General features: G+C 46.6%; 1 protein-coding gene across 4 annotated transcripts in view; it reads left to right on the top strand.

Moving 5' to 3' along the window:
* Nucleotides 1–12500, top strand: part of LOC143295046 (polypyrimidine tract-binding protein 1-like) — a 192571-nt gene that overhangs the window by 71479 nt on the left and 108592 nt on the right. The window contains exon 1 of one of the 4 annotated variants that reach the window (XM_076606602.1): nucleotides 12269–12399. The exons of the other annotated variants lie outside the window; for them this stretch is intronic. Coding sequence (XP_076462717.1) covers nucleotides 12397–12399 — 3 coding nt within the window. The 5' untranslated portion in view covers nucleotides 12269–12396. Of the gene's footprint in view, nucleotides 1–12268; nucleotides 12400–12500 lie in introns of those variants that run through there. 4 annotated transcript variants of the gene reach the window in all.

Consider the following 12500-nt stretch of genomic DNA (forward strand, 5'->3'; position numbering starts at 1 on the left):
CATAGCAAACCAGCAGTAATAAGCCAGTTTGCTTTTCTTGTCAACTTTCTCTTGTTGATTCAGATTTCCTTTTTTTCTTTCTTTCTTTCTTTCTTTTTTTTTCTCTCTTTCTCTCTCTTTTTTGGGTTCTCTCCCTTGTTGGCAGGAATTGGGTTAATGAGGATCCCCTCCCCCTCCCCACCTTCCCCTTACCCTCCCTCCCCCACTCTCCGTCCCCCAAAAATTACGTTTGCCGCCCCCCCCCCTCCCCCCTTCTGCCTGACCCGAACTGTACCGCTGCCTCCCTCTACACTACACCACACACACACACACACACACACACACACACACACACACACACACACACACACACAGATTAGAAATACACAAATCCACCCCTCCTCCAACGTATTACCCACCCTTACCCTGGCTACCCCCGCTCCTCCCCTCCCACCCCCTTCGTCCTCCCCCTCCCTCCGCCCCCCCCCCCCCCCTGTACGCCCCCTGTCCCCATTTCCACACCCACCCACCCACCTCCCCCTCCTTCTTATCTCCCTTCTTCTCCTCCCCCTCCCCCTTCCCATCCCCGTGGATTTTGCAGAGATCGAGAAAATAAAAGTCGTGAAGTACCAGTGGGAAGAAATTCGGCAGTTTGACGCCAGCGGCTCACCGCCCGGCCATATAAAAAAAGAGGCAGACGCCGCTCGTTTCTCACAACAGGGTCAATGAGTCTGATCTCCCCTTGTGGCCCGATGACAGGAGTTATCGGCCGTGCGCCACCTTGAGCGGGCGCTGTTATCGCGGGAAGTAGCTTGTCTTGTCTGGTTCTGGTTCTGGTTCTGGTTCTGGTTCTGGTCTGGTCTGTTGCGGCTGCGCAGAACTATAAACTGTGTGCCTGCTTCCTTTTTGGCTTCAGTTTGTTGAGTGGTGGTGTATGTATAGTATATGCGTGTGTGTGTGTGTGTGTGGTGGTATCTGACATGGACCGTACACCCAATGGTTTCCTTCGACCTGGAGTATGACGCTGATTGTGGCGTGTTTGTCTTCCGCCTTGGCCATTCCTGATATATATATACATATATATATATATATATATATATATATATATATATATATTAGTCATTCGGATGAGACTATAAACCGAGGTCCCGTGTGCAGCATGCACTTAGCGCACGTAAAAGAACCCACGGCAACAAAAGGGTTGTTTCTGGCAAAATTGCACGCAGGAAAAAATACAAAAAAATGGGTGGCACTGTAGTGTAGCGACGCGCTCTCCGTGGGGAGAGCAGCCCGAATTTCACACAGAGAAATCTGTTGTGATGAAAATGAAAATGAAAATGAAATATATATATATATATATATGTTTAAAAAACCCAAAAAAAACACACCAACCAACAAACAAAAAAACACAACAAACAAAAAAACAAAAACAAAAAACAAAAACAAAAAACAAAACAAAAAAATAAAACAAAAGAAATCAATAAAACAAACAAACTAGCAGCAACAACAAAGAAAACAAAACAAAACAAACAAAAACCAAAAACAAAACAGCCGTATTCAATCGTCAGTCAGTCATCGGAAGCCGCCTGTTTCTGTGTTTATTCATTAGATAATTTATTGGTTGAAATAGTTCTACACTATCTTCACGCATGTCGTATTGCACGTGTACAGTCATGGTTTCGACGGGAGGGCAGTCTTACACACACACACACACACACACACACACACTGGCACACACACACACACACACATATTATATATATATATATATATATATATATATATATATATATACACTCACACAACATTTATCCGTTCTTTCTTTATATTTCCATTCATGCATTTCTTTATCTATTCGCTTTGTTTTTGGATGCCAATGAAATTTCCAATGGGGATTATATTTTATTAACGAAGACCATTAATTTCGTTTCTCTGCAGTCCTCTTCGTATTCCTACGCGATTGTCATTAAAAAAAAAAAAAAAAAATCTTCTACATTAAAAAAAAGAAAAAAGAAAAGAAAAAAAAGAAAAGGGAAGTCGGAAAGAAGAGAAAACAAAAAAGAAAAGAAAAAGAAAAGAAAGAAAAGACCAAAAATGCTCAACACAACAAACTGTGTGCACACCCCTATATTATTCACTGACCCCTCCCTCCCCCTCCCCCTCCCCCGCCCCCACATCCACCTTCACCACCATCTGCCACGCCAACTCCGCCCAAAATCCGCGCTCCCCCCCCCCCCCCCCCCCTTTCCTCACCGCCCGCCCACCCACCCCCACCCCACCTCGTCCTTTTTATTATTTATTTATTTATTTATTTTAGGATAAATGACATTTCATCTTCTGCAGCCCTTTCCCTCTCTCTCTTATATATATATATACCTGTTTTTGGGCTGTCTGCTGAAAATCGGGCTTTCTTTTTTTAATTTTTTTTTTATTCTTCTTCTCTTCTGTTCAGTATAGTGGTGTACATGGGCATAGGCCGTGGAGAACTGTGTCTCTGTCTCTGCCTCTGCCTCTCTCTCTGTGTGCTTATATAGCCATGCCATCTGTCTGTCTGTCTGTCTGTCTGTCTGTCTACCTCTTGACTCTCTTGTCAGCTCTGTCTCTGTCCCTCTCTTTGGTTCTCCCTGTCTCTCTCTCTCTCTCTCTCTTTGTTCCCCTTTGTTCCTCTTTGTTCCTCTTTGTCTCTCTCTCTCTCTCTCTCTCTCTCTCTCTCTTTCTCTCTTTGTTCCTCTTTGTTCCTCTTTGTTTCTCTCTCTCTCTCTTTCTCTCTCTCTCTCTTTGTTCCCCTTTGTTCCTCTTTGTTTCTCTCTCTCTCTCTCTCTCTCTCTCTCTCTCTCTCTCTCTCTTTGTTCCCCTTTGTTCCTCTTTGTTTCTCTCTCTCTCTCTCTCTCTCTCTCTCTCTCTCTCTCTCTCTCTCTTTGTTCCTCTTTGTTCCTCTTTGTTTCTCTCTCTCTCTCTCTCTCTCTCCCTCTCCCTCTCTCTGTGGCTATCTCTATCTCTCTCTCATTGTCTATCTCTCTTTCTACTGATTTCTGAGCGTGTGTCATATGTGTTACACCCTTTTTCACACCCTCTCTCTTTCTTTCTTTCTCTCTCTCTCTCTCTGTCTCTCTCTCGTGATATTTCCCTACCATACCCATTGACCCGGGCACATCTCAGTGACCTTACCCCCCCATCCAGTTCATCACTCTCTCTCAGTGATTTATCTCCCCTCTCCCCCCCCCCTACCCCTCATCCCCCACCTCCTCCTACGCCCCCCCCAGTGTCTCCCTCCCTCACACCCTTTATTACCGTCTGTTCTCTCTGTCTGTTTCCCATCTCGTTTACATGAATCTTCGTAGAACCTTTTTTTTTTTTTCTTTTTCTTTTCTTTTTTTTTTCTTCCCAAACTCGCATCACTGCTTTCCCTTTTCTATTCCCTCCCTTTCCCCTTTCTCTCACCTCACCTCACCTCACCTCACCTCAGGCCCGTAACTACAAAGTAGTCGTTGGGGGAAGCCTGAGGACCGCAGACGCAACCTCCCTTCTCCATCTGTCTCTGTCGGCAGCCGCCGGCAGCAGCTCACGTGTGTGGAGTCCCGTCCATTGTTTGATGTTCTCATGCCAGTTCTTCCGCTGTCTTCCTCTTCTTCTCCCGCCCTCGATGGTACCTTGCATGCATGATTGTTTTTGGACAAGCTGGTGTGTCGAGTGTTGTGTCCAAAAAACCATATCAGCTTGCGTCTCTTCACAGTTGAAAGGAGAGGTTCCTTTCTCTGCCCCCCCTCCCCCCCCACACACACACACAAACCTCTCCGTGTCTTCTCTCTCTCTCCTCCCCTCCCATCCCCTCCCTCCCACTCCCCCCCCCCCCCCCCACTCTCGCCGTACCTACCAATAAATGTGAGCCATAAAGATCACGCTCCTAATCGGTGCCCTGTCGGGTAGTTTTTCCTTCTTTTTCTTCTTCTTTTCCTTCTTTTTCTTCTTCTTTTCCTTCTTTTTCTTCTTCTTCTCCTCCTTCTTTTTTCTCCTTCCCTGTCGGCGAGAGCGTGTTAAGGGCCCGCTACTCGCCGCCGTTTAAAAAAACATTAATCACCTCCCCCGCCTTCGCCAACGTTCGGAGTTGTCACTTTTGATTTCTTCCTGCAAAGCGGGCACTGGCCTATTTTTGCGTTGTTTTTTGTTTTTGTTCTTAATTTCTTTGAAAAAACAAACAAACAAACAAACAAACAAACAAACAACAGCTAACATTTTATTAACTGATTTAATTCTTGCTTTACGGCTACTGACTTTTGTTATGGTTTTCTTTCTTTTCGTTGTTTCTTTTTTTCTCTTCTTCTGTTCTTCCCTGTCTGTCTGCCTTGTTTCTTTCATTTTCTTACCTCTTACTCTCCTGATGTCCTTCGGTCCTAGTATTTTCTTCCTTCATTTTTAATCCTCTCTCTCTCTCTCTTATTTTGCTGTGTTACAAATATTGTTTATTTTGTTTCCTAGCTTTTTATTTTTCTTTATTTATTTTATTTTTATACTTTTGAGTGTACGGTATTTTGACTTGGGCTTTTTACATGTACTTATTGATTCGATGATTGATATTCACTTCCTTTTTCTTTTCTTTTTTTTTTAAACAACAACAACAATGATGATGATAATAATAATAATAATAATGATAATAATAATGATGATAATAATAATAATGATGATAATGATAATAATAATAATAAGAAGAAGAAGAAGACGAAGAAGAAGAAAGGGGTGGCAATCGTGAAAGGGGTGGGGGGAGTTGTGGGGGTGGGGGGCTCTAAAGAACCGAGGTTCTGTTGTCTGAGGACCTCAGTCTCTCGTTTCTCTGCCTTGGTCACCGAATGAAAATTAATAGACACACATACTGTAGTAGACGTATGCGTGCATCTTTAGGAAAAAAAAAGAAAAAAAAGAAGAAGAAGAAGAAGAAAAAAGAAGACAGACACACGAATCAAACTAAATCATGATAATAAACCCACTGAAATGAAAACGAAAGAATAAATACATACATGATGAATGCATGGATGAATTAACAAACGTGTAAGCAGATGAATAAATAAATCAGTTAATACAGAAAGGAAGAAAGAAGGAAGGAAAGAAAGACGGAAAGAAATAAAGAAAGAAATATTTACTTTAAAAAAATTCAAAAAAAAATTCATAGCTTGTTGTTCAGGAAGACCATACCTGTCGGTCATAAAGATCACCGGAGATGAGTGTCGACGTTGACGTTTAAGCCGATGGAAAGTTATCTCCCTTAACAGGGCAAAAACAAAAAAAACAAAAAAAAAGAAAAAAAAAAGAAAAAGAAGAAGCCTATTTTGAATGTGGTGATATAGTCGCGCGCAAAAACCCCCCCCAAAAAAACCCCTACAGTAGGAATGGAAGTAACCAAGCAAAAGAGCACACACACACACACACACACACACACACACACACACACACACACACACGCACACACACACAAACCAAAAAAACAAAATAAAACAAAACAAAAGAAAGAATTGGTATTATAACCAGACCATCCACTTGTTGTTGTTGTTGTTTTTGTTGCCCCATCATCTGTTGCACCATTTTTTTTAGTGGCGTAACTCCCACGCCCGTACTAACATTGCGAGCCCTTCCCCACCTCCCCGCCCCACATCCACGCACCACCACCCCCGTCTCCACCACTACCCCACCCCCCGTCCCCCACCCCACCAAGATCATTCACTTTCCGTCGTGCCCACCCAGGTTGTCATGAACACGAAAAGGAGGAGCGTGCTTGATTAGATTAGCGCGCAATCAGAGTGGAGAGATTGCGTACTGTGGTTAAAAAAACAAAAACAAAACAACCCCCCCCCAAAAAAAAAACTAAAGCACGAATCCTTCCACCCACCCCCGTCCACACACACACAAACCCAACCCAAAAACCTACTTTCTTGAGCCTGTAGCTCTTTCCTGTTTTTAAAAAAAATATATAATATATATATATTTTTTAATACGTTCTCTCCGTTTGGGGGGGAGGGGGGGGACAAGACAACCATTTCAAACCGTTGTCTCTGTCTCTCTCTCTCTCTCTCTCTCTCTCTCTCACTCTGTCTCTTTCTCTCTCACTCTCTCTCTATATCTTTCTCACTCTTTTTCTCTTTCTTTGTCTCTTTTTCTCTCTCTCTTTCTCTCTCTCTCTCTTTCTCCTTCCCTCCCTCTCTCTTTCTCTCTCTCTCTTTCTCTCCCACCTTTTTTTTCTTTCTTTCTCTCTCTCTCTCTCTCTCTCTCTCTCTCTCTCTCTCTCTCTCTCTCTCTCTCTCTCTCTCTCTCTCTCACCTACCTTTTTTCCCCCCCCCACTACTACAGTTTCTCGGTTGATGACCTGTTGCCGCTTGCATCATCACACCCAGCTCGCTTACTCCCCACTGCAGTTTCCCCTACATCCCCCCACCCACCCCCACACACACTCCCGTCCCCCCCCCCACTTGTGCCTGCCCCCCCTCCCCCTCTTCTGCTTACCACCCCCACCCCCACCCTGCCCCTCCCTCTATCCCTCCCTCCCTTCCTCCCTCCCTCCCTCCCACCACCCACCCTCTTTGCTGTGTATGTTCATATCACCGCAATTCCCCCTTTTACTTCGCGTCCATCTGTTCTTTCCCCTTTTTTTTCTCACACTCTCACATCGTTGTTTGCTGGGTGTTTTTTTTCTTCTGTTTTTCCCTTTCTTTCTCTCTCTCTCTCTCTCTCTCTCTCTTTTCTTTCTCTGTCTCCTCTCTCTCTCTCTCCCTCTATCTCCCCCCTCTCTCTCTCCCTTTCTCTCTCTCTCCCCCCCTCTCTCCCTCCCTCTCTCTCACCCTCTCTCCCTCCCCTCTCTCTCTCCCCCTCTCTCTCCCCCCTCTCTCTCCCCCTCTTTCCCCCCCCCTCTCTCTCTCCCTTTCTCTCTCTTCCCCTCTTTCTCCCTTTCTCTCCTCATTCTCTCTCTCCCTCCTCTGTCTTCCTATCTCTCCCTCTTTCTCTCTTCCTCTCTGTGTGTGTGTGTGTGTGTGTGTGTGTGTAGTTCTCTGTTGTCTGACTGTAACTGTTTAATTTATTTCGTTGTCTTGTGTCGTCGGTCAGTATTCCACATAACTCATAGCCTGCCTGGAGTTTTTTTCTTGTTCTCCCTCACAGACATTTGTCCTGTCTCCACGTCTTCAATCATAATTATATCCTTTTATTCTTCCCTTCTCTTCTCCCACCACCGTCCCCCCACCAGCTCTCTCTCTCTCTCTCTCTCTCTCTCTCTCTCTCTTGTTTTGAAATGTCCTGTCCTTAATGACCTACGAATCCAGCTCATTCCTAAAAAAAATATTATGTATATCCATGTACGCTTCGACTATGTTTACTGATGTCATCGGTGGATGAAAATCACTATACGTAGTTTCGCTTTGTTTCTCTCTAAAGCAATTCATTTAAGAGAGACACTTATATCCTAGTTCTATTGGAGCTTGTTATGGAATATGCTGCACTGTCTGCATTAGCAATTACAATGACACATACAAAACAAAATTTTGTTGTTGCCCCCTGTTCATATGGGGCTATGGCCTTGACTGAATAAACCATCTCTCTCTCTCTCTCTCTCTCTCTCTCTCTCTCTCTCTCTCTCTCTCTCGCTCTCTCTCTCTATTCCCCTTTGTTCCTAACACCCACCCACCCACCCACCTCCACTCCCTCACCCCAAATCCCGACCGCCCCCCCCCAACTCACCACCCCACCTTTCTCAACACACACACATTCTTCTTTATACCTTATGCTAATTGGAGGCAGCTGGCGCCTTACCTTCGTCTCCACCATGACAGTGTATCATCATCATCATCATCATCATCATCATCATCATCATCATCGTTATCATCCTCCTCCTCCTCTTCATCATCGTTTTCATCGTCATCATCATCATCGTTATCGTTATCATCATCATCCTCGTTATCCTCCTCTTCCTCCTCCTCCTCCTCCTCCTCATCATCCTCATCATCATCCTCATCATCCTCGTTATCATCATCGTCGACGTCGTCGTCGTTGTTATCGTTGGATGCCAGGTGTAAGACATCTTACACATGCACCCATCCATCCATCTCTTTACCACCATTCTCCTCTCCCTCTTCCCCCCACCCTCTCTCTCTCTCACTCTCTCTTTCTCTCTCTCCCTCTCTCTCTCTCTCTCTCTCTCCTCTTTCACTCTCTTCCTCCCCACCGTCTCTATCTCTGTCTCTGTCTCCCCCTCTCTCTCTGTCCATGACGCCCCCCTCTCTCTCTGTCTCCCTCTCTCTGTCTCTCGCTCTCGCTCTCTCTTCTTTCACTCTCTACCCCCCACCCCCTCACCCCCATCGTCTCTCTCTCTCTCTCTGTCTGTCTCTATCACTCTCTCTGTCTCTCTCTGTGTCGCTTATCACTCTCTCTGTCTCCCTCTGTCTCTCTCTCTCTAATATATATATATATATATATATATATATATATATGTCTAGATCTATCTATCAATACAATTTGTGTGTGAGAGAGTTTGTGTGTATGTGTGTGTGTGTGTGTATGTGTGTGTGTGTGTGTGTGTGTGTGTGTGTGTGTGTGCGTGCGTGCGTGCGTGTGTATATATACATATATATCTGTGTGTGTACACCGTGTGTGTGCGTATGGAATGGAAAGGGCGGCGCCTACACTGGTGCAAGGAATCAAGTCGTGTGTGATTCATTGCCGCTGCTACCACCACCACCATCGTCATCATCATCATCATCATCATCATCATCATCGTCATCATCTTCATCATCTCTGTCTGTCTGTCTGTCTGTCTGTGTGTCTCTCAGTCTGTGTGTGAGTGTCTCAATCTGTCTCTATGTCTCTGTCTGTCTGTTTGTCTCTCTGTCTCTCTGTCCTTCTGTCTCTCCCCCACCCTTCTCTCTCACTCTCTGTCTTTGTCTCTGTCTCTCTCTCTACCTACTTCCATCTGGGTGTATGTCTCTCTTCTCTGATTCTGTCTCTCCTTCCCTCTCTTGACTAAGTGTGTGTGTGTGTGTCTGTCTGTCTCCCTGTCCTTGTCTCTGTCTGTCTGTCTGTCTGTCTGTCTCCCCCTCCCCCTCCCCCTCCCTCCCTGTCTCTCTTCTTCTTTCGCTCTCTTTCTCCTTCTTTCTTTCTCTCCCTCTCTCCTGATGTCGCTCCTGACGGGCTGTTGGTTCAGTCGAGGGGGGTGGGTGTGTGTGTGTGGGGTGTGGGGGGCGAGGGGGGGCTGTACTAAGAGAATAGAGGAGAAGAGAGAAGATAAGAGGGGTGCGGTGTGGTAGTGGTGGTGGGAAGAGTGGAGTGGGGTGGTGGTGGTGGTGGTGGTGGGAGGGGGGCGGGGGGGGGGGGGGGGGGTGGTGGGTTAATGGAGTCTGTATGTGTGTGAGTATGAGTATGTGTGAGTGAGAGAGAGAGAGAGAGAGAGAGAGAGTGTGTGTGTGTGTGTGTGTGTGCCAGCCTGCGTGTGTGTGCATGTGTGTGTGTGCTGCTTGAAAGAGTGACAGAGAAAGACAGACAGAGAGAGAGAGAGAGAGAGGGGAGAGAGAAAAAGAGAAAGAGAGAGAGAGAGGGAGGGAGGGAGACAGCGAGAGAGAGAGAGGGGGGTGGGGGTTAGGGAACTGACGGGAGGAGGGGGGTTGCGCGTGGCTGTGTGTGAGTGTGTGTGTGGGGTTGTGTGTGTGTGTGTGTGTGTGTGTGTGTGTGTATGTGTGGAGAAGGCAGGAACGTTGACTTGAGAAACGTGATTCCTCTCCACTTCGTCATCTTGTGCTTTCCTTCGTTCCCTCTTCCTCTTCTCCCACCTCTCACCCCTCACCCCCCCTCCCTCCACCCTCCACCCTCCACCCCCACCCCACCCCCACCCCCACCACCCTCTTCTTCTGCCTGCCTCCCATAGTATAAGTCTCTCGCCAGGGTGTTGCTGCCGCTGTTGTTGTTGCTGCTGTTGCTGCTTCTCTCTCTCTCTTTCTCTGTGTGTGTCTCTCTTTCTCACGCACTCTCTCTCTCTCTCTCTCTGTGTCTCTGTCTCTGTCTGTCTCTGTGTCTCTTTCTTATTCTCTCTGTAATATATATATATATATCTTGCTCATTACATATACATATATATCTTTCTCTTTCTCATTCTCCCTCTCTCCCCCTCTTCGTCTCTCTCTCTCTCCCTCTCCGTCTCTCTCTCTCTCCGCCTCTCTCTCTCTCTCTCTCTCTCTCTCCGCCTCTCTCTCTGTGTCTCTCTCTCATTCTCTGTGTATCTCTTTGTCTCTCTCTCTCTCTCTCTCTCCCTGTCCCTCTCTCTCTCTCTCTCCGCCTCTCTCTCTCTCTCTTCACCTCTCTCTCTTTGTCACTCTTTTATTCTCTCTGCATCTCTCTCTCTCTCTCTCTTTCTCATTCTCTCTGTATCTCTGTCTCTGTCTCTCTGTATCTCTCTCTGTCTCTCTCTCTCTTTCCCCCCACCCCCCCCACCCCCCCAGCTCTCTATATATCTCATCTTACACAGTTCCCAGCACACACACACACACACACACACACACAGAAGGCACGGGAGCAAGCCGCAGTCAGCCAGGCCTACACACACACACACACACACACACACACGCACACACACACACACACACACACACACACAATACAACTACCGCTCCTCACTTCGCTCGCTTATAAATTGCGCTGCCGCTGAAAAGCCAAAGCTCCGGTTCCGCTGTGAGCCGTTTGGTGCCAGCAACTTCTGTTTTCTTACTCGCTCACATTCTCACCCCGGTCTTTCTGCACCATCACCGGCCCCCCCCCCCCCCCCCCCCAACCCCCCTCCCATCTTCCCACCCCTCCCTCCTCCCCCCTCTACCCTACCATCTCTCAGTTCCATGCCTTTTTTTTTTTTCTTTCCTTCTTTTTCTCTCTTGTCTCTCCCCCCTCCCCCCTCACTCCCCCCCTCTCTCTCTCCTCTCTCTCTCTCTGCTCTTTTTCTCTGTGTGTTGTTGATGTGGTGTGTGAGTTGCTAGTGTGTCTCTCTCTCTCTCTCACATCTTGGAAGCTAGTTCACTTTGTTCGCTCGGAAGGGGGGCGGTATGGGGGGGTGTGTGTGGGGGTGTGGGAGGGGATAGGGGATGGGGGTGGAGGGGATGGGGGTGGTTCAGGTCGTCCTTACCTGTACCTCTGTGTGTGTGTGTGTGTGTGTGTGTGTGTGTGTGAAGTTCAGCGTAGGATCCCCCCCATATCTCTCTCCCTCTCTCTCCCCACCTTTCCTCACTGTCTCTCTCTGTTTCCCTCTCTCTCTCTTTCTCTGTCTCTCTCCCCGCCTTTCCTCTCTCTCTTTCCACTTTTCCTCTCTCTCCCTCTCTCTCTCTTTTTCTTTCTCCCTACCTTTCCTCTCTCTCTCTCTCTCCCTCTCTCTGTCTCTTTCTCTGTCTCTCTCCCCGCCTTTCCTCTCTCTCTCTCTCTCTCTCTCCCTCTCCCTCTCTCTCTCTCTCTCACTCGCAAGCTGGCTTTAGATCACATAGACAAGCTAGAGGTCCCTCACCGAGTCAAGCGTCGAGCGCTGGCAGCAAAAGCAGCCTTTCTTTTGTTTGTTATTTTGCATCCTTCTTCTTCCTTCCCTCCCTCCCTCCCTCCCTCCCTCTCTCCCTCTCTCTCTCCTCTCTTCTTACACTACCACGGCTTTGAATTATTAGTCTTCTCCTATTCTCGCTCCTCCTCTCTCGTTTTCCTTCTGATCTCTGTGGGACATTCTCCTCGACATTTTTGCGACTTGACTATAGTTGCCTGCCCCTAGCTTGTGGACTGGCATTTATATTTTGGTTGGATGGTGGTTGGTGGTTGTCAACAACATCATCATCATCATCATCGTCGTCATCGTCATCAGTCGTCATCGTCAAGAATCAGCGTTGGTTTTGTTGTTGACTGTTGTTGTTAATTTCTGTAAAGGAAAGTGTTGAATGTAAAATCGCCCCACCCTGTTTGTTTCTGTGAGAATTGTCGTCAGTGCTGTGCTGCGTTTATTTATTTATTTTTTTTTAGCTAGCTAGCTTGCGGGCTACAGTTCGTACTGACGGAGTCGTGATTGCTGTTAATAGTTTATTTTGGCTCGTGAAAGGTGACTGAATAACGAAGGAGCGATCGAACTAATTAATTAATTAATCTCTTTTGTGAACAGTTCCATCAATCTGTGGTCAAGTCTAGGGTGTTGGGGCATAAAATTGTATATCGATATTTTTATGTGTGATTTTGTTTTTGTTGTTTTACCTGTCGGGCGCATCGGTTTGGCAGTGGCGTGTGACTGAAAAAAAACTAGCTGACATATTTTTTTGTTGTTTTTATTTTTCTGACTGGGCTGTGTTGGTGTTGAGAGCACTACGGGTTGTTGTTTTGGCCAGTGACGGTTGTTGGCTGGGCTCCCCCTTCAATTCTGTCCACCCGGGCTTCTTTAGCATGGTGGGTATTTTTGTGTTGTTGTTGTTTTTTCTGTCTTGTTGTGTGTCTTGTTGTCTTGTCTTGTCTTGTCTTGTCTTGTCTTGTCTCAGTACGTCTGCCTT

This window comes from Babylonia areolata, chromosome 20, assembly GCF_041734735.1.
Source record: "Babylonia areolata isolate BAREFJ2019XMU chromosome 20, ASM4173473v1, whole genome shotgun sequence".
Classification (NCBI taxonomy): Eukaryota; Metazoa; Mollusca; class Gastropoda; order Neogastropoda; family Buccinidae; genus Babylonia; species Babylonia areolata.